Below are 23,489 nucleotides of genomic sequence, written 5' to 3'. Positions count from 1 at the left end.
AACTTATTTTAAACTTATTGCTAAGAATGCTTTGACACATTGAATAATTTCTAGAGTATCAAGCATAACAATTCAACCCAATTGTTTCATGGAGCTAGTCAAATCACCTTAAAACATTGTAAAAAAACCTACTCTTCAATAACACAAAAATGTGTTTATGACATTGAACATAAAGACTGATGAAGGTTATACTATACAGCCCTTCTAAAACTCCTTTAGGATGCTCCAACAGAGATAAAAAAGAAAGTTATTACCTGAAATAAAACCTCAGCTTCAATTTACTGCCACATTTCCAGGCATCCCATATCAAACCTAACTATAAATAGTCAGATCCTCAAAGTGCAAATCCAGTCTAATTTATAATTTATTTCCCCACTCTTCCTGTCTTTCTGTCCTGGAATGCTTCAGCCTGAAAGAAATACCATGATGTTTTACAAGTTGGGCTTAGAAACCGTCACTGCAGATCCACTGCAAATGGGACATTGTTTCCTTGGCTGGACTGTGATGTGAAGATAGGGCAGGCATATAACTATCTCTAGAATACAACGGCTTCCTGGCCCACATTTTCCTCCCCTCTCTCTCACACTGGAAACATTACAGCTATGAGTTTCTATAGAACCTGTCACCAGGGAACTGTCCAACATACTTTGGCAAAGGAATTATTTCACCCTGTAAGAAAAAAGGATAGGAGGGTACTAAAAAGAATCATCTCTTGCTTGGATGCTGGCCATCTAATTAAATTCAGAAGGGTATTGATTCTGTCCACTTAAATTAACTTTAATTTTATGTGTAACCAAATTATAGATTCAAATGAACCAATATAGATCCCTGAAACGCCTCCAAAAATGTATCACATCTCAAAATTTCTAAAGTGAGTATGATTGAAGACTGACTTGGATTTTTGATTATTTTTGAATTTAACATAAAATTCCCAGCACGAACATTGAGGCAGGATATTACGTATAGTGGAGGCCACACAACTCAGCAACAAAGAAAGCAGAAACCTTCTAAAGCTCATTAAGGGTAGATTATTATTCCAGAGATTAATAAAATATTTAAGAGCAGTATTTTAAATTAAATTGACAACATGTATAATAATTTGTCACCTAACTCATCACACATTATAAAAGCATTTACATATATTAAAATCCAAATATTCCAAAATTCACACATGGTGACAAGGATATCAAATCTTGAATCCTAAATTTGGCTAGCCAATATCTAGTTAGAGTATTCCACATCTTCACTAAATGTTGAGCAAGAGGAAATGAACTACGTATTTGGATCTGTGCCTTAATAATTCTCAATGTCAGGTCATAAATCTCCTGACAGAAAAATATTAAATTCTAAGATCACTTTCTCAAAGAATCTGCAGCATTGTTTTCTTCAGATGTTTTGCTACAGAGCACCAATTTTATTATCTCTGAGTCACTGTGGACATAATGGAGTCAGAAAAAACACAGGATAGACCAAATCACTTATCCATACATTACTACCAACTTTCCACTTGATTGCCTAGCAGATCTATTTCTCACATAATTATCACTCACTAGTACTAAATATTTGTCCCTGAAATTGGCTAAGACATTATTAAAATGCAGGGATGACAGAAAACGAAGATGATGAAGAAATGTTTTCTTTGTAAAACTGAACTAACAGTTCTCAGAATCATCTTCAAAAAAAACAGGAAAAGGAAATAAGCAACTATGCATTTAAGAAAATACATACCTTCCATATAATTTTCCAAATCTCCATGAATTACAGGAAAATAAATCTGAAAAAGTTTTAATGGCTGTGGAGAATAAAGCAGATAGAACTTTCAGAGCACAAACATTTTGTCTTTCTAGAAATAAACATTCACCATCCCTAATCAACCCCCTAAACTGTCAGTAAATTGTGTTTCTTGAACTCTTTTAAGGGGAGGACCACTTTAATCTTCCCAGAGAAGACTGTCTAGGGCAAAACAAAGATTTCTTACCATGATTACCGTTCAGAAGCTAAAAATAGACATCCAAGGAAACTGAGATCAAGCAACTTCCTGACACAAACTGACCTAATTCAACAGTCTGATCTTTATCAGTCCTTACTGAAGACCCAGAGGGCTATGAAGCTTCTATTCTACTAAGAATAAGGGACCCCACAGAGGACACAGAGCCCTATGGGCAGTTTACATGTGAAAGAATAAGGCTTGCAAAAGATTAGAAATTACTAACATCTGTTAATAGAAGACCTGTTAAGTAAATTTTAGAAAGTCCATACAATGAAATACTATGTAGCTGTGAAAAAGAAGCAGGGAGACTTCTACATATGGAACTCTGGGAAGTACAGTAAGGAGAATAAAAAACAAGGCACAGCAAATGTGTTATGACATGTTAATATTTAATACACACATGCGCGCGCACACACACACACACACACAACATGGCATTCTCAAGGACTACACAAGAAACGGAGCAGAGTAAGGAGAAAGGAGAGGAGCAATCAAGGAAAATGGGGAGAGATAAAATCTTTTCTCACTGTGGCTTTTCTATCTTTGAATTTTGTACCTGTATATCTCATACATAAAATGATATTTAGTGGCACTGATGAGAGGATAATCTGTATTCAAAAATATTCAAGCAAGTGAGCAGTCCTTCACATCTGTGGGGCATACAGATGTATGCCCCATCTGTATGCCCCACAAGGAGTCAGGACAAAAAGGCCTACAGTATTCTAATGGTTTCATTTCATCTTTTCCTCACTCACCAGGAAGCTCCACATAACAAAGACTCTTTTAACTTTGGGTAAACATCTTTTCCACCTACCGTTCCTTGGATTGTTTCAAATAAATTTCCCGTGGTAGCATAAGGAAGGTAGTTGAGTGGCAAAAGTCATTTCCCTTCTGTATTAATCTTCATCAATCCCTTTACAAAAGCTTCCGAGAATAAGCATGCATTCTAAGTAGAAAAGGTGCCTGAATTAAAAAGGCAGCTCCAAAGCCAGTCCCTAGCTCTTTGTTTCTAAACCCTTCCATAAAGAAATTCTGAGGCCAACACTATGCTGGTACCCATATTTGAGAGAAAAATTCCCCATTTGGTACATTCCTCCTTGACAGTACTACAATCTGAAGGTACTGAGTAGACAAGACAGAACACAGTGTTACAAGTGAGGACTTTGAAGACAGACTGCCCAAGTTTAAACCCTGAGATTGCCACTTACTATGTAAACAGGCAACTTACATAACCTCTGTGTGCCTATTTCCTTCTCTGCAAATTATGGGTAATAATACTACCTAATCTGATAGCACAACTTTGCATTCTTCAGGTTGCAATCCATTAGTGTGAGTAGTAAAATCAATTTGCTGAGTCACAACTGGCTTTTTTTTAATTAAATGATACCAAAAAAAAAAGGAACAGAATAAGAAAAAATAGGAGTTTTAAAAATATAGTACAAGTTGATCATGAACATTTTTCCACTCTTATATAACATATAGACTGGGGCTATATGTGTCCTGTGTCTTAAGTTTTCACTGGGGGTCATGTTTGAAAGTCTATTATAGTTAACTATGAGGAAAAAAATGTATTAATAAGTACCAGCACTTAGTATACTGCCTAGCACTTAGTAAGCACTCTAAGGATGACCTCCTGTAATCTTTATTACAACAAGAGTGACCTATTTTTGTCATCATCATTATCTGCAGAGCTCAGAGATAAACAAGTAAAATCAATATATAACTGATGGCAACAAAAAATTATATAAAAATACAAATCTTATTAAAATTTAATTAATGATACTAAAATATATATAGAAATAATTGTGAATGATCTCTTGGAAAATTATAAAAAAAGAAAATGGGATGAAATAACATAGTAAGTTTATGTACCATAGTTTGGGTGAGAAAAACATTGAATTTAGGTGACTTCAACAATCTGGTGACGATAAAGTGTGTGTGTGTGTGTGTGTGTGTGTGTGTGTGTGTGTGTGTGGGTGGGTGTGTGTGTGTGTGTGTGTGAAGGGGATTCCTATAGGTTCATAATGACCTGGAGAAAATATCAACTTCTCGTTCTTCTGATTCTATGTTTGCAAAGGAATAATCCATTATTACTTCTGCATCTCACCTGCAGCAATGTGCAGAAGGTAGGGGACTGAATCTAATCACTGGACAGACATCCCTCCAACTCTAAATTTTAACTTGTGCGCAGTGAGAACAGATGGGAGGGGTTAACATGAGCATCATATAAGTTTTATTTTTATGCTTCTCATTGCAATTTGAAAAATAAAAGTGGCATTCTCATTTATTTATACATATGTTCCTTGGGAGTCTGGTGAGCATGAAGCCATTGCTGAGACACAGACCAATTCTTTTTTTACTGACCAAGCGTAATTTCAAGACCACACAGCTAGAATGATATGGACACAATAAGAGATCCTGTCACCCTGAGAAGACTTTCTGGGCCACCAAACATTCTCCTCCAAAGCAAGATATATCCCACTGGTTTTTAAAACTGTGTTTAGTGGCAGAACCCAACATAAAAACTTAAGATATGTGAAACAACTTTCACATATGCCCACTAGTTGAGGGGAGCCTGGGAAACTTTTCCTGATCATTTCTTACTAATTCCTTCTCCTTCCAGATGGCAGAATTAAAAGAGCTCTGTGAGACCGTTTAAAAGCCTCTGTTCTATCTCAGTAGCTGTAACACTACAGCATGCGTCAGAATGATCAGAAAGGCTTGATGATCAGCCGACCCTGATGGACCCAGACGGTTGAAGTCCACCAGTATCTGATTCAGAAGGCCAGGGGTGAAGCCTGAGAATGTGCATTTCTTACAAGTTTTCCAGGTGATGCTGATGATCCTGGTCCAGTGACCGCACTTTCAGAACCACTGCCCTAACATCTCCTCAACACATTTGCCTAATGTAACTAAAACAAGGATCACCTACATTTTACTCCTTTGCAACTAATTTGGAAGTTTTAAAAAATACTTTTATTACAATAGTATCCCCAAAAATTCAAGACACAAAAGCCTATTTGGATCTGAGGATTTTTTTTTTTCCTACAAAACAGTTTTTAAATCCTAGTGATTTAGCATCATTAATTGAGAACACACTCACCAGGGCATGAGAAGGTTCTGAAAAAGTACTATAAAAACAAATTTTCATAGAAGTTCTTTAGGTTCTGTTTGCTTACAGAACAATAAGTGTTCCCTGTTTGGAAGTAATCCCTAAGTGTTCCCTCTCGTTTAAATTGCATCAATTCTTAACATACGTGGCACACATATTGTAGTCTATGACTGAACAGAGGCCTTTCTGTTCTCAAGGAGAATGGAAGGATGTTATTTTCAGGAACAGTGAGGCTACCTTTCCCATTTTTTTTCTGACTGGCAAAATACTGCAATGAAGTATTGCTCAACTCAGACTGAAACAATTTTTCCATCTGTCAAAATATTTTAAATAGTATCAAGCTGGTATTACTTTGTCAAAACATTTCATCAGAAACAGTATCTAAATTTAAACAAGCAGTTCCTCGAACTATGTAAGTAAGGTGAATAAACTGTCACTGACACAATATATTTTTTGGGAAATCTGCAGTCTTGTTAGAAAGACCTTGAGGGAAATGGGTGTTCAAACTAAGGATAAATGTACACTGGGTAGAGAAAAATGAATACTGCATGAAGGGCTGAACATTTCATTGTCCTGGAAATGACATACTTCAATTCTTCCCAAACAGCATAAAACACCCCCCCTTTACAAGTAATTCTGCTCAGTCTCAGTAAACCTACAATTTTGCAATAAAATATGAATGATATGATTGATGTAGAGACTTCAACAAGCATAAGGACCGTGGGATCTGGAGTTAATGCTAATTCTCTCCTTCTTATCCATGTGACCTGGTACAAGATTCCTGATGTTTCCGGGCCCCAGTTCCTACAACTGCCCACACAGGTCCTGCCTTATAAGTGAACTTAAGATGTGGCACTAATAAGGTATCTGATGGACTCAATTTTCCTGTCTTCATATTCATCCATAAAAACTCAGATTAATCCCCACAATTGGAGTTTAAATTGGGAAACAGTATGAGTAAGTGGGAAAATAATGGCTAGAGATTTTTCATATCAATAATATGTATAACTTACATTCTGGATTTATATATTCTCTTCTTTTTGTTATAAATCTAGCACATGAAAAGCATTAACAGAACATTCTTTCCAGATCAGACCCACCTAAGATATTTCCCCCATAAAGTAGAATATCTCCAATTATCTACAGATGATACCAAAACTTTTACACCTTTAAGGAATTTAAAATTCACTCTTATGTCTTAAATGCAGGTCACATATCACTTCAGGAGGAAGTATGGTATATTTGTAGCAAACATTACTGTTTGCTATAAACTCTCCAAAGGTCAAATAACTACAAACCACAAATAAAATTTCTCTTAAGAAAAATTTTCCTTTCTTGTACCTGGTCAAACAAACCTACATGACTATGAATGAAACAGGGTTAAAATAGTGAAGTTTTTTCCTCTTTGATGTTTAAAATATTCTATGTAGGCTCGGTTTTACAAATTTCATATTCTAAGTAATCTAGATTGCCAGAACCAAGTTCACTAGAGGAATTAAGAAGTCTTTAACAATCAAAATTGGTTAACAACACTGTCAAAATGTTTAAACTAGTTGGGAATATAAATGTAAACTAAAGCAAAGTGCTGAAAATTGTTTTTGTATACATAAAGTTGTTTTTTTTATCCTTCTTCAGAATCATGGGCTACCTTTTAACAGAGACTAACTTATTTATAACATTTTCATATATATCTATATTTGTCAGCTTCAGAAATATTTCTCTACTTGTACTTTTTGCATAACTTCAAGTATTTTAATTATCCAGAAAGTACATCTGGCCAGGTGAAGAGTCACAGATGCGTAGCTTTCTTTTCACACAATGATCTTTGGTGTTAGTAAATGATACACATTGCTTTTCTGTATGGGATTACGGTTTTGAAAATATCACTAGGATTTTGATTGTTACGATTTTATAATGTCAGAAACACTTTTTGGAATCCAAGGACAGCTAAGCACTTACTTTGAGAAAATGATACGGTATAACAAGAAGAGCTCTGACTTTCAAAAAAAAAAAAAAAAAAAGACCCTAAATCACTACCATTACTTTTACAAAAGTCAATGTTCTATGTTATTGTTGTATCAAGAGCCTTTTCTATTGTGAATCAGGTAGAAGTCTCATTTATGTGCATGCCTTTTGTCTTCTTGGATCGATCAGTGTAAATGTCCATGCAGATGGAGGTATCAATCACTTGCCCATGGACACAAAACTCATAAATGGGTTATGTGTCCATGGGTTTGTGCCTTAGCCCCCCAGCTAGACTATATACTCTTTGAGAGGGGCAGTATGCAGTCTAGCTGGGGGGCCAAGACGCAAGCACACAACGTAAGTTTAATAATAAAAGTGAGAAATAACAACTCAACTAATTAATGCAAGACATGTCACATTGTGAACTGTGCAGCGAGGACAAGGCGTGAGGTCACTGCTGGTTCAAATGACCATAAAGAGACAGTTGCTTAAGAGGACTCCTGAAGTAGACACAGGGAACAGGAAAAATTTAAGTGGAAACATGTTTCACGTGTCCAGAATAACAGGAGCCAAACAGAGCAGAGTGAGTAAACAATCTGGTTGGAGTGAAGGATTTATATTTTTAAAAAAATATTGATGAAACTAAATAAACAGGTGAAAAGTTTGTGAAAGTCTTGAATTAAAGTCTGGTTAAGAATGGCAGGAGTTAATCCTGTCAGCACTGTTATCCATCCAAGAATTGTGAGTAGGGAAGCACCTTGATTTTAAAAGGTGTTTGAGAAAAATATTCAGGAGTGGCATGAGTAACTAGTAGGTGAGGAGACCCCAGAGCTGTGTATGAAAGGCTTCAGAATCTACTAGTCAATTTCAAAGACCCCTAAATTTCTCAATGTTAGTTAAACATATCTTACTGCTGTCTTTTATTTTCTTACAAATACTACAACTTCAGAACCACATAAATGCAGTTTTGGAGCATGTCTAGAACGGCTTCACTAAGATTTGCTTCTGAAAACATGCTACTGATGGATCCTCATTATCTACTTGCCTTTACCACTGCAGAACGCCCTGGCCAGACTTGGATTTCCAACTGCCAGCCCCTGTATTTCTTTTCCAGTGGCCAGCAGTGTTGGGGACATAAACCCCCCACATGCCAAACCCTGAGTCCTGTCCAGCAGCCCTCAACCGATGACTAGAGTCAAGAGTTGGCATATAAGTATCTCAGCTCCCTCTCCTGCATAGAATATTTCTGATGTGCAGGTTGTATACTCTTTCCCTCAGTTCCCAGTAGAATAAAGCTTTAATTATCCAGGATAGTAACTTACTTGATATCTTCCCCCATACACACTCCCACGCCCACTGTCTTCCACACTCTTTCCCATTTCCCCTATTGAAGTTTCCTGGACTGTTTCCAAATGACTTAAATTTGAGTCCTTGCTTTGGGGCCTGCCTGGGGTAGGGGTGAACTCAAGCTAAAACACTCCATGGTGTTTCAGCCTACTCACCTTGGTTCAAGTTATCTCCCTTGTTCTAATAGTCTCTCAAGACCCAGGAAGAACCCCTTTTACCCCTACTCCCAAGTTTTCCTGATCAACCCAGATCATTGTGCCAGCTTCCTTTCCTGAAACTTGTTAAACAATTACAGCCTTTACTTTTTATTTGTCCTATATAATGTGGTGTGTTATGTATATATCTTATCTTCTCATCCACTAGGGACTCACCTTAGAGATCAGAAACTTTGCTTCTTTGTATCTTCCACAAGCACAGAACAGAGTTTTGTGTCATTCAGATGGCTACTGATTACTACTTCTGTTGACTTACAGACTAGAAAACCTGCTGATAAAAGGGGAGTCACACTTTATTTAGCTTAGGATTTAGATATGGTTCTTCAGACACATATGGTTTGGCAGAATGAGAGAGGTAAAAGGACCAGCAAATTCGAATCTTAGCTTTCTGGTTTCTAAGCAGAAATCCACTGCTCCAACCCATGTTTCCAGTTTCCGAATTTTTCAAGGTTGGTATAGAATGTAAAGGAAACCAAGAAAATTCATTTATCTTTTATTCAAACCTAGTATCATTCATCCATTTTCTTATTCAACAATTGTTTATTGAGCACCTGTCATTGTGAGGCATTAGTAGAGCAGACCTGTACATACTGGAGGGAAAATAAGGTTTTTGCTGTGTGGCACTTACAGTTGAGGGTACAAATGAAAGAAGATAAAAAAATGAGAATTATGGAAAAGTGAGGCCATGAAAGAAAAACACAGAGTCCAGTAGGAGAGAATGGCCAGTAGGGAAAGGAGCTACTCAAATGGGGCTGGTCAGGAAAGGTCCTCCTGCCCTAAAAAATAAGCAGATATATCAGCAAGAAACATCACTTAGAAATTCAGGCTCTTGGGGCACCTGGGTGGCTCAGTCGTTAAGCGTCTGCCTTTGGCTCAGGTCATGATCCCAGGGTCCTGAGATCGAGCCCCACATCGGGCTCCCTGCTCGGCAGGAAGCCTGCTTCTCCCTCTCCCACTCCGCCTGCCTGTGTTCCCTCTCTCGCTGTCTCTCTCTGTCAAATAAATAAATAAACTCTTAAAAAAAAAAGAAAAAAGAAAGAAATCCAGGCTCTTAAATATTTTACCCTATTCCAATAAAATTGAAGACCGTGGCAGATTCCCCGTTTGATGAAGACAGATTCCCTAATGGTGGAATATGAAGGGAGTAGGGAGCATATATGAATATCCAGGACAGCATGTTTGATTCTGAAATGTCTTCCATTCGGGACCCCACCCTTCCACTCTGAGAATTCCTCCTGGGGAAGTCACAAGACTTAGCTGGTAAAACTAGATTACCACTCTGTCGCCACTGATATTGACATATGTACTTGAGTTACTAAGTATTAATTTAATACAAACAGGGTAGAAAGTGATATAGTCCATGAATCTATGGTAAATAATCTAAGATTCAATGATCCATATTTCCTTTTTTGTCACAGAAAAGCTACTTCTCTTCAACCTTCATGCAGCATTTACATTGTAATAACTTGTCTATGTATGTGTCTTCTAGACTATTAACCTGTTAGATCTGAAGACAAGGACAGCCTTGAGGTCCCCACAGCATAATCCATTTATATCTTACCCATATGAGGTGCTCAACTAGTGTTTGCCAAATGAATTAATAACACTATTAGCATTTAGTTATATATAAGCACTATTAATGCTTAATATTTTCCTGGCACTGTGCTAATTGCACCTGGTACTGCTTACGATTGTGAGCTCTGGAGTCAAATAGCCTAAGCTTAATACCTGAATGTGTCATTACTAGCCCTAGACCTTTGGAAAAGTAATTTACAATCATCATTCCTCAGAGTTCCCACTCATAAAATCCAGATAATAATGCCTAGTTCATAAGCTGGTCAAGAACATTAAATGACAGGACGCACTTAGCATAGTGCCTGATACATTATAAATGCTGAACTTTTTTCTTTTTAAGTCCTACTTATTTAAGTATTCTCTACACTCCACATAGGTGTAGTGAACTCACAACCCTGAGATCAAAAGTCACATGCTCTCCTGACTGAGCCCACCAGGTGCCCCTAAATGCTGAACTTCGGGGCGCCTGAGTGGCTCAGTTGGTTAAGCGACTGCCTTCAGGCTCAGGTCATGATCCTGGAGTTCCAGGATCGAGTCCCACATCGGGCTCCCTGCTCACCAGGGAGTCTGCTTCTCCCTCTGACCCTCTTCCCTCTCGTGCTATCTCTCACTCTCTCTCTCTCTCAAATAAATAAATAAATAAAATCTTTAATAAATAAATAAATAAATAAATAAATAAATAAATAAATAAATGCTGAACTTCTACACTCTTACATAATCCCACAATAGTACCATGTAACACATGAGGGCATTGAATCTTTGAGACTCAGATCACATTACTCATGACGGGCAGGGCTCAGATCAACCAAAATCTATGGGACTCCGTATCAGTCAAGGTTTAAGTTAACTTGCTATAAAAAAGAAACCAAAAAATACAGTGATTTATACAATAGAGAAGTTTCTCTCTTGTGTAACCTTCCAGATTGGCAGTGCCTTCAGTGACCAATACTCTTATCTCCTCTTGCCCTGACATTTCCTAGAAATGGTATGGTTGAAGCAGGATCAAAACCATCTGAAGTTCCAGCCAGTAGGATAGGGAAGGAACACAGAGAGTAACAAACAAATGTCTGAAAGCACAGATCCAGAAGTGACACACATCACTCACATTCTGTTCATAAGAACTTAGTCACATGGCCACACACACCTCAAACGGGGACTGAGAATTACAGGGCCTACCTGGTCAGCCATGTGCTCATGTGCAATTTTATTTCCACAGAACAAGGGGGAATGGATTTTAGTTAGACAGCTAACAATCTCTGCCATGGACTCCAACCCTATGCTTCTCACAATAAAGAATTTAAGGTCTCATTCCATAACTACCCCATTGCCATCTCTAAAAATGTAACAGCCTATTATGCTAGCTACTTGACTATGTTACAGTGGGGATACATTTACTACACTCTTAATAATTACACGAGCTTGTGTTCTGCCCTTTCTGTAAAAAACCATCAATCTCTTAATGGCTAATTTATGCTATTGCATCCAGTAAAATTATATGCTTTTAGGGAAAGGCACTAAAGACCAATTGACAAAAATCACACTTAGTATTATATATGTGGGAAATTAGGATCCCCCATAAAAGTTACTTAACTGAAGTTTTAAATAGTCATAGCTAGTAAATCAGCCAGATATAGAACCCCAAAAAAAGAGAATGCAACTAACACTTGAACACCTACCAGTATTCTAGGGGCCTTAATTAATTCAAACAAGTAATTCCTGAGCACTCATTATGCCACAAACACTGTGCATTACTAGAGACCAGACACTGCCTATGCCTTCTGTAAGTTTAGGTTCAACTTTTACATAAATTATTTAATTTTACCTTCACTTCCACCTTAACAAAGTAGAATCATAAATGAGGACTCAAAAATGTAGTCAATTTCCACATATCACTCACTAGTTAATGGTATCATGTTAAAACCCAAGTCCCCTTGGCTCCAAGACCAATGCTCTTTCCATGATGTCCTGACTCCTCACTCCAACCACACCACACATATTAGCAATGACTTAACCAAAAACGAACATATCACACACTTAATATCATTATCTGAATTTTTTCTCATTTTCTGACTCAAATGATCCATAAAAACTACATATGCCAAGTGAGTCCCCACTGGAGCCATGATTAGAGAACTGTGCACATGGGCATACATCACAAGTGGCAATTAAGTGCATAAAATCAGCAGCACTGACCCAAGAGTGTAAACAACAAGCAGACTGGGGAGTATTATTAATCACATGCACACTGTCTACTTAATTGCAACTTGGGCTCTTCAAAGCTAGAAGAGAAATTTCCACTTAAGGAAATTTCCAACTGACGGTAAGACCTCTGTTTTCAATATCTGAGTATTTTAGATAAACATATGAAAATATGTATGATTTCAAAAGCAGCAGAGTCACCAAATATTTAAATGAGTTACTTTGTCAAATATATAAGCAAAAAATACTAAGTTGGAAGATTTATACAAAATCCATTTTCTTTTATACTGTATTTTGTGGTAGTTGAGAAGGAACAGGGAAACACAAGTGTTAAGACCTTACCATCTGAGAACACCTACATAACAAGACAGACCTTTTCCCATTGTATCATTCAATCACCCTCATAATTAAACATAAGTACCTACTTGGGAAACAGGAGTAGGGGCTGGTACTCCTCACTTGAAGGCAAAATTTATTTTGATCTCTTTGTCTCTGTAGCATTAAGTTACAAGTAAAGATATATGGTGATGCATTCTATACACGTTTATTGTTGTACATTTTATATGTAAATTCATATGTAAATTTATACATTCAGATACAGTAGAAGTCACAGTTTTGGTCTCTTTCTACATTTAAATGCTTAGATAGTAATATGGAAAGAAAGTATTAAGCTGTTTATTATTCCCAGTGGGATACTAAATGGAAACTAAATAAGTCTCAGGAATAAAATAGAGGATTAAATCAATTTATGCAAAAAAAAATTGGTGTCTAGACTGTTTTTTGCTGTAACTACATTCAGTATAAGGTTAAAATAAAGACAACTTTGTGTTCTATTATAAAATTCAACTTCAACTACCATTAACTTGCTCCATCTGAGAATATAGACATTGTATCTTCAAATCACTTACACAATAGCTCACAATATTATTACCTTAAAATGTAATTCTGATACTGATATTGAGAAGCTGGAAAGTTCCAATTGAATGAGTTAACTTGAAGGAATATTCTTTTAAGCAATTTTACACAAAATGAGTATTATATGGTCATCAAAATACATATGCAATAAATGTTTTCTTTTTAAAAATTGCAGTGCAGGAAAAGGGGGTTTCACCTAAGCAACAAATATGTTTGCATTTCTTAGCTTCAGTTTTAAAGAAACAAATTAATTTCTTAAACTCTTCTTTTATTGACGGTATTTTTCTCAGCATGGTTCATGAAGAATTGTCTGAGTGCTTCTTTATTAACTAGAATCCATAATTTCAGAGTTTTCAATTGTAGTTTCATAAACATTAGTAGAATGATTGTTGCTCCTAAAAGTAATCTTTTGTCAATTACATATCTGAAATCATATTTGTCTTCCAAAATATATAAGAATTTTTTTTCTAGCAAGCTGTGCCAGCTTTAATATAACCTACCTGTCTGCTTGGAATAGTTTGTTTTGAATATAGCACAAGAACTTTAAAATTTATATTTATTAAGACATTTATTTAAGATATCTGCAAACTGAAAAACAATTTTTTCTTATGGTATGCCTCTTATTTTGATCTTTAAAAAACCCACATATAATGAACACATTGCTTTATAATCTCTTTTCTACTTAGCATACAGAAAATATTTTATATGTTATCACATACTCTCTTGCAGTGGCTTACACAACCTTCTTTTAAAATATCCTTCGGTTCACTGTGTTTTTTCATTAAAGTATTAGTAAGTCAAAGGAAACCTGATACTTACAGAAGTATGCCTTCCACCAGTTAAAATCAGATCTTACGCTTGACACTCCATCTGGAGAGACAGAGCTCTAAGAGGAGGAAGACCTGACTTTTAGGGTGGCTGATACCTGAGTTCCTGGGAAGTTACTTAATATCTCTTGGGACTTAAAGTATTTTGTTGGCAAAAGTCTAGATAATAAAGAATATCTTACTTGTCAAGAGAGTCTCTTGAGGATCCTTCAAAATTTAACATCTATGACTAAAATATGCAGCTCAGTGGAATCAAGCAGGGGAGAAGTGTTTGCTAAGGTGAAGGTGAATGGGGAGGGCTTTCTCTGTGCAGCCTAGAGCCCCGGATGACTGATCCTGCAGACTTTTCTTTAGGTCAGACCAAGCGTATTTTTCAAGCAAGTAGGAGTTTATTCCTTCCTTCTTGAGCCGACACCAACCCATTTTTCAAATTGTGTCCAGCCATGCATTTTATTCAGTGACAACCTTTCTTTCTCTAAATCTTTCAAGATGAACACTTTTTTCCCCTTGACTGTCAAAAATCAAATTATGTCACGTAATTTGAAGGAAAAGATCTGCAATGGCAGCCAGACCAAAAACACCATTTGTATGCAAAGAGAGTTAAAGTACTGGAAAAGCACCCTTGCCAGTAGAGTGTGGTATCATTAAACACAGAACTAAATCTGAAGCAGAAGTAGTAGAAAAAAATATATCTTGAAATGTGATAGGGTCCATTACGCTTCTTGATGAGATTACTTGCCTCTCCAATACATTACCCAAAGGCGCTTACAAAACTGAGGGAATATATTACACTGGAATTATCAGGACTTTCTAAGTAGGTCAAATTTTGAAGCAAAAAAATACTTCAAATTTTATGCAGTGTTACAAAAAAAAAATCTTAGGAACTGTACAGCGAAGGTGCTAATCACTTTTTAAAGTAATTTAAAAAAAAAAAAAACTTCTTACTCTTCCATAAACATTAAATGTATCACTTTAAAATGCAGAGTCACACACCTGAGGCTGTTCTTTCAGTGTCATCTTAATTCAGTTTTTGATAATAAACTGAATTTTAATTATATAAATATCTTTATTCATTTGAAACTCTACAAAAGTTGGGCTCTAGAAAAGTTCAAAATCTAACTCTTATCATTTTGAACCAGATTCATTTCTAGCTATAAATATAAAATACTTTTTCTCCTTCTTACTGGGTTTTCATTCATGATGTTATTACAAAACAAGAGTTCCGGTAAATATTTTTAATAAAATTTTAGTTTTCTTATAGGTAATCCTAAAATAGCAGGTTTACTATTTATGTAACTTTTCGTATGGGAATACTGAGACATCTAGCAGCTGTAGCATATGCCCTACACAGCAACATGATTACATAAAAACTGACTTAAAGACCTATTTAATTAACTCAAGTACAAGTTGAGTAAAAAAAAAGTTAACTGCTTTAAAAGTACAAATTTCTTTTGAACATCATCTCAAGTGGGGTGCGCCTGGATGGCTCAGTGGGTTAAGCGACCCACTTTGGTTTCGGCTCAGGTCATGATCTGGGGGTCCAGAGATCGAACCCCCAGGTGAGCCGGCTCTGGCTCAGGGCAGAGTCTGCAGGGGATTCTCTCTCTCCCTCTTCCTCTGTCCTTCCCCCTACTTGTGCACATGTGAGAGCTCTCTCTAAAAATAAATAAATCTTTTAAAAAAAAAATCATCTCAAGTAAGAAAAATGCAAAAATATAGATCTTTTATTTTCTAAAGTTATAATGACAGAGGTTAAACATGGACCAAAAAAATACTTGTGAAAACAAATAATACTAACATAGACCTGCTTGACTTGCATCTGCCATGATACCTGAATAGTCCACCATTAAAGCACCACTTTAGTTGCAAGCAATGAAGCCCCCAGTGAAGATACCATCTGGGAGTGAATACATTACGCCAATAATAGCGTATTGTGAATTACTGTGAATAATACAGACTTGACACATTAGCATCAGTAACTAGCAGGCCTCTGAGAAAAGGGAATGTAGAACTGTAACATTTAAATTGTATGTGAGGGGAGGAAAGAAGAGTGAAATCCCTCAGGTTTAGGCCCTAACAGGCTGGAAGAAGGTTCACGAAGCTCAAAAGGCAGAGAAGATGTCTTTAAATGATTTTACACATTATTAAGACCAACTTTTTATTTTGAAGAGGAGGAAATTTAGGATCAAAGAAACCAACAAAAAGGGAAATGGTGAACGGCAGCCCTGGAAACAAACTTTGCTGATGTCACAATCTACCTAGCACTGATGTCACTTCCAGGTTTTTGGATAATTACCCTCTCAATCAGAACTAAAAAGCTGTTCCAAGTCATATAAAAATTACAAATCAAACCATATCATATTTACTGTCACAAGAATCTAACCTAGTTTTAAATGTTAACCGACTACAATAAGGCACACTGTAAAGCATGTGGAATAGAAATAAATTGGTAGATGATTTTAAAATAAAAATAAACAAAAAGCAACAGGAAAATTTCGTGATCTTTTTTCCCTTAATCCCACCATTATTTGTGGGCATTCCCCAAACTTCATATCCCTTTTGTCCCTTTCTTCTTTTCATGCAGGTTCAACTTGCACTCCACCCTGAAGACTCTCAGATAGCCATCTCCAGTTCTGCCATCCTGACAGTGACTAATCCCTCTCTGGAACTGCCCCGAGAGAGAAACTCTTCGGCGTCCTGCTGCCAGAGCAAGTACAAGTCCACATAATGAACATGGTACTTCACAGCATGCAAAATCAATCTCACTCTGTACATTCCTTGTCTCATCTCCTTCTGTGTGTCTGTAAAACCTCCATTCTATCACCGTGTTTAAAAAACACTGTCCTTTTGATCTTAGGCTCACCCTTTATCGAGGGACACAGACAGTCACAAAAGATGTCTACTCCTTTCTAATGATGCCACTGTCCTCACCACATGCCTACATTTCTCAGTTGTTGAACTTATTTTATTCCTTCCACCCTTCCCCTTGACAGTCCATCCTAAAGGCATATTTTTTTAAATTGTGGTTAAAAAAAAAAAACCCACGCAGCAGGAGATCTACTCTCATAGCAACTTTTGAGTGTCATGTACAGTATTATTAACTATAACTACAATGTTGTACATCAAATCTCTAGAACTTTTTCATCTTGCTTGACTGAAATTTTATACCAGTTGAAGAGCAACTTCCCATTTTTCCCTCCCCATGGCCCCTGGCGACCACCATTACTGCTTTCTTTCTCTGTGAGTTTGACAACTTTACATAACTTGCATAAATGGAATCAGGCAGAATTTGTCCTTCTGTAACTGGCTCATCTCACTCAGCATAAATTACTTAAGGTTAATCTGTGTTGTAGCATATGACAGGATATACTTTCTTATGGCTAAATAATGCTCCATTGCATGTTTGCCACATTTTCTCTATTTTGTCTGTTGATGGACATTTAGATTGTTTCCACCTCTTGGCTATGGTGAACTGAATATTGCAGTGAATATAGGAGTGCTAAGATTTCTTTAAGATCCGGATTTCAACTCTTTTGGATATATACCCAGAAGTATGATTGGTGGATCATATGGTAATTCTAGTTTTCATATTTGAGGAACCTGCCTACTGTTTTCCATAGCAGCTGCACCATACTGCATTCCCATCAACAGTGCATGGGGGCTCCAATTTCTCTACATCCTCACCAACACTTGCTATTTTCTGTTTGTTTTTTCTTAATGTCCACCTAACAGCTGTGAGGTGATATATCATTGTTTTGACTTGTATTTCCCTGATAATTAGCAATAGTGAGCATCTTTTCATACACCTGTTAGCCATCTGTATTGTCTTCTTTGGAGAAACAGCTATTCAAGTCCTTTGCCCATTTTAATCAGGTTAATTATTTATTTATGTTTGCCACTGACTTGTAGCATTTCTTAATTTTTTGGATATTAACTCCTTTTAGGTAAGATACGTGGTTCATAAATACTTTCTCCCATTCTGTAAGTTGCCTTTTCATTCTGTTGATGGTTTCCTTTCCTGTGCAAAACCTGTTTATTTTTGCTTTTGTTGCCTGTGCTCTTGGTGTCATATACAAGAAATCACTGCCAAGACTAATGTTATGAAGCTTTTCCTCTGTATTTTTTCCTGGGAGTTTTTTGTTGTTGTTGTCGTTTGTTTTTACCTTGTCCAGCTCATTTGCCACTGTAGTGCGCTGTCTTTAATGTTGCTATGAGTATTGTTATTTTTTTTATTTTATGTTATTATGTTACGTTAGTCACCATACAGTACATCATTAGTTTTTGATGTAGTGTTCCATGATTCATTGTTTGCTTATAACACCCAGTGCTCCATTCAATACGTACCCTTTTTAATACCCATCACCAGCCTAACCCATCCCCCACCCCCCTCCCCTCTAGAACCCTCAGTTTGTTTCTCAGAGTCCATAGTCTCTCATAGTTTGTCTCCCCCTGAAAGTTTTATAGCTTAAGGTATTAGACTTAAATCTTCAATCCATTTGGAGTTCATTTTTGTGTATGGTGTAAGATAATGGTCTAATTTCATACACACAGGCATATGAAAAGCTCTAATTTTATATCTTATTTAGGTATACATACATGTGTAGTAAAACTTTAACACAAATTCAAGAACAGTAAGCAAAAATTCAGAATTGTGTTTACCCTTCCGGGGTGGGGAGTTACAGAGGAAACAGCACTGATAATGGTTATATTAGTTTCCTAAGTTGGTTATGTGTACCTAGTATTTCATTATACTTCTACATACACATAAACACAATTTTAGATATATAAACTATTTTATAATAAAGTGAAAATAAAAATGTTTACTTTTAAGGGTAAAAAAAGTATCTTTATGCTTTCTTTTTTTAAAGTACTTTTTTAAAAAAATGAATCTAATAAGTTTTAAAATTATTTTTTAATTCCAAAACTTCCCTAATATACACTTTAGCATAAGAACTTTACTTAAAAGCTTCCAGCTCTGATGTAAAAAGTCTCACATCCATAGGGTGGAGCACTGCCCTCTATTTCTAACCATGTAGATAAATTCTATTGAAAATTAATTCTACAGAGGCAGTTCATACAAATGCACTTTATTTTTATTCATTCACTTCCTTCTACCAAATCTTACAATGAAAGTAAAATTCAAAGACTACTTGCTACACCAACTTACTGAAAATAAGATAATGAACAAAGAGATCCCCACTCTCTTACAGAAAAACCCAAGTCAAGAGCTCCTACTGCCAAATGCCTGATGGTGGGTGCTGAGCAGGGCTGCATCATCATCTATGTCCCTTCTCAACCTCAGCACTGTTGACATTTTGGGTCAAATAATTCTTTGTTGCGTGAGGTTGTCCTGTGCATTGTTGGATATTTAACAGCATCCCTGGCCTCATCCCACTAGAAGCCAATAGCACAATAGTCCCCAGTTGTGACCTTCAAAAAGGTCTCCAGGCATTGCCAAATATGTCCAAGGGATAAAATGGCCCCCCACCCAGTTGAATGAAGACAGGGTATATTTTATGAACCACAGCTTCATTCACTTCATCCAATTTTGTTCACCCACTAGTCTGTAAGCTTTCTGAGGGTAGAAGCTGTGATTATTGATCTCTAAATCTCCAGGGAGGTGATAGTCAAAAGTTTGTGATGAAAGTCTAAAGAACAAAAGAGAGACAGAGACAGAGAGAGAAAGAACTCATCTCAAGGAAAAACAAATGCCTTTTTTATTCAAAACTTTAAATAAAATATTTAATCCCCAAAATAGCAGTGACATAAAAGCAGTGATAAATATTAAAGATTAGGACAGAAAAAGTCGATTTGGAAGCATGAGGGCATTGGTATTCTGTCACTAGTGGGGGTGACCAAAGCCATCAGAAATTACAACAGTGGGGGCGCCTGGGTGGCTCAGTCGGTTAAGCGGCTGCCTTCAGCTCAGGTCATGATCCCAGGGTCCTGGGGATCAAGCCCCACGTCCAGCTCCCTGCTCAGCAGAGAGCCTGCTTCTCCTTCTACCTCTGTCTGCTGCTCTGCCTACTTGTGCTCTCTATCGCTATTAAATAAATAAATAAAAACCTTAAAAAAAAGAAATTACATCACTGCATAAAGAAGGTGACCATGACAAGCAAAATGGCACTTCTGTATCTGTCTCTAACCATAGATATGGAAATTTCCAACTCTGAATCCTTTACAAGTTATGAGTGATGTGTCCTTATGAGATGAAGACACTAGAGAAAAGAGAACACAGTGATAGAACAATTCCGCAAAAAATGGTTTGCAGTCACCAGTACTAACTAGCCTCTTCACTTTCTCAAACATTTAAGAACCCAAGGATGCTTTATAACGACGATCTTTCCAACTTTACTCCCTCCCCCGCCAGCAGTCCCAACTCCATTTACCCCCTACTTTCTCTCCAAAAAGATAGCAGGATTTCAAATCTCTTCCAATGTTTTAATAAGTAAAGCTTGGCTGATCCTATCAAGATGACAAAAGTTCTGTGGCCAATGAAGGAAAAATAAAGATGAAAGATTGCTGAATGCACCCCGATTGCCAGATAAGAGAAGTCAATTATTTTATATCTGATGTTCTCATTTTTAGCTGGAAATTCCAACCAGTGTCCCTTTCAGGAAAGGAAAATTTTTTCAAAACACCATTACTCCCCTGGAGGGGGAAAAAAAAATTCTCCAAAGTTGTGAAATTAACCTCTTCCTTCATTCACACATTTGGTTCTATTTTTACAGTTGTACCAGTAATCTAAAAGAAAGAGCACTGAAAGTCAATCCCAGGTTTCTAAAATGTCTGACTGTGCATGACCCAGTTCTCTTCAGCACCTCCCAGAAGATTCAGTCAATCTTTATTTCAGCAGTGCATCAGTGTTTATCATTTGTTTTACAACAGGGCTGCACGTTCTTGAAAATTGACGCAGATGAATTTCGCCCATCGTTTACAAAAACTCAAGAGACACAAATGGCCTTAAAAACTAAATCCGCCAGTGAGGCATGGTTAATTTACTAAAAGAGCATTTCTTTTTTTTCCCTCTTGGTTCAACATTTACTCCCTTAGAGTGCTAACCCCACCAGCCTCTTTATTTGTCAAGATTTCTGACAAATTTCCAGCTTATAATTAGGCATTATGAAAACTTCACTGTGGGAAATCTATTGCTAGACAAAAGCTTTTCCATTCAGTTTGCTTTAAAGGAACACTGATGACTTTCACCTTGGGAAGGCTAAGAGCAAATTCGTGTATGCATTTTGACTGCATATGTATGAATAAACTGATTTCTCAGGGACAAATACTCTAAGAGGTGATTAAGTCAGACAGATCTGAAACAAAATCCTGGCTGTCGTTTATTAGCTGGGTAATCAAAGGCAAGTTGGTTCATCTCTCCGTGTCTCAGTTTCCTCATCCATAAAGTGAACACAGTAACACTAAATTTCACATAGGAACATGAGGGGTATTAAATGAGAAAAAACACCCAGTGCCATGCCAGGCACATAGTAAATGCTCAGTCAGTAGCACTTTCTGAGCACTTTGCCAAGTCTTTACATGCAGATGGTCTCATTGTCTCCTAACCTCAAAAAAATCAATACTATCATTTATCTTCATTTTTCAGGTGAGAAACCAAGGTATAGAAAGATGAGGACACTTTCTCAAAAACACTGGATTGCATGGAACCAAAATTTGACCCAAAGCAGTCTAGCCCCAGAGTCCACAATCTTCACTACTATCTCCTAATCCCATTCCCATTGGCCAAATGACTGGGAAGTTCAACTCGCTTTTTCTGACTCATAATTCAATTTTCTGTAATGATATTTCTCTAAAACTTATATTACTGAACTGATGGGAGCCTTGAGGAGATTCTAGACCTCTTTTATTTAATGTTCAGAATTGGCACATTTAAAATATTGCAACCCTACTTGACTAAAGTGGGGAGCATGCCACAGAGGTGTGCATGAAACAACGTGGACCCTGAGTCCCTAACTCTTGAAGCTGTATGACAGGGCACGGGCAATCTATGCACTGTGCACTCTACTTCTGCTTGTATTTGAGATTTTCCATAATAGAAAGTTAAAAGCAATACCAATTTAAACCACAGGCAAGATAACTGAAGATCTTAAGCCATTTCAGGATCCAGAGGGACATTTGGGTTCAATTACTCAATGACTCTACTGACAATTATGAAGTCTAGATCGCAAGAACTGAGAGTGCAGGAATTATCTATCCAAAATTATACTAGTACAAGAATCCTCCCTCCTGAGTGTTTTACTCTGACCTATGTGGGACAGTGAAGATACTCTAAGAGTTGAACCTTCTGCCCACGCTCACGTTTGCTGTTCCTGGAGCTCCTGCTGCTGATCGGAAAACCTTTTGCGTCCCCCTCCTCGCAACAGGTTTATCTCTCCACAACCTACAAACTATGGAAGACTATTTGCATAATAAAACTTAAAAACTTCCACCCCTTTATCATTTTTACAGTTCTCCTAGAAGATTAAAAGAAAGAAACTTACCCGTTCTGTTGTACATTCCCTCTTTGCCAAAGTGTGCTGTGGTTTCGAAAACTAGCCCAGTCCTTCTGAACTTTTCTGTATCCGTTATAATATTAAAGAGCCACAAGGAAGGGAAGTGGTTAGTCAACTTGCTAATTTTATCAGTCCCTCCCACTGGTTAAATAGTACCTGATGCTACAGACCCAAAATCAGTTTTCGAGCTCACTTCTCTGCTACAGCACGACTTTATAAAAACAGTCTAACTTGAGGGGAAAGAGAGTGACAATATCTAGTTCGTAGGCATGAGACAGTTAATGAATGAACATTTCATTACTATTAATAAGAAGCCTAACAGACTACAGAAACCAGCTATTTTACAAAATGAGGAGGAGGAAGAGAGAGAATGTCTGTCAGCTCCATACTCTAAGCACACTCTCAGCTGGGTGGGAAGGGGAGTGATTTTTTTAATGCAATCAGAGGACGTGTGGGAAGTAGCTGGTGTTTCATTTGTTGATAAATTTTCTGCCCTGGAATGGAGCCAGTTTACCGGATATAGTAACTTCCACAACTTGGGGCCCTGGCTCAGACGATTCTCTTCCTCTGGAGGTTAGCAATTAAAACATAGGACCAAGGAGCAGACCTGTGCCTCTGAATGAGGGAAAATTAAATAAATGCCTTCTGAAGAAGCTCTGACCTATTTTCTAGCTGTAAATGTCTGTAGTAAATGAAAAGAAAATATAGAACCTAAAGACAGATTTTAATGAAATAAAATAATTCTAATATGATGATCCAACTCCAAAAGGTTGCAATATATAAAACGTGGTCACCCCAGAACTCTGCATCACACAATTTTCTGAGCTATTTCAA

General features: G+C 37.0%; 1 protein-coding gene across 3 annotated transcripts in view; it reads right to left on the bottom strand.

Moving 5' to 3' along the window:
* Positions 1-22,996, bottom strand: part of HDAC9 (histone deacetylase 9) — a 733,933-nt gene extending 710,937 nt beyond the window's left edge. For 2 of the 3 annotated variants that reach the window (XM_088018630.1, XM_088018632.1), the window contains exon 1: positions 22,644-22,996. Coding sequence is in view for 1 of the 3 variants with exons in the window: in XM_088018628.1 (XP_087874754.1) it covers positions 1,729-1,755 (27 nt within the window). In the remaining 2 variants the exon portion in view is untranslated. Of the gene's footprint in view, positions 1-1,728; positions 1,793-22,643 lie in introns of all 3 variants that reach the window. The other variant, XM_088018628.1, reaches the window with a different exon arrangement.
* Positions 22,997-23,489: the final 493 nt, after the last annotated feature.

The sequence above is a fragment of the Eumetopias jubatus genome, unplaced genomic scaffold (genome assembly GCF_037043125.1).
Source record: "Eumetopias jubatus isolate StellerSeaLion01/CBP00866 unplaced genomic scaffold, mEumJub1_p1.0 scaffold_14, whole genome shotgun sequence".
NCBI lineage: Eukaryota > Metazoa > Chordata > Mammalia > Carnivora > Otariidae > Eumetopias > Eumetopias jubatus.
The sequence above is the reverse complement of the archived record's forward strand: the minus strand, read 5'-3'. Positions and strand labels throughout refer to the sequence as shown.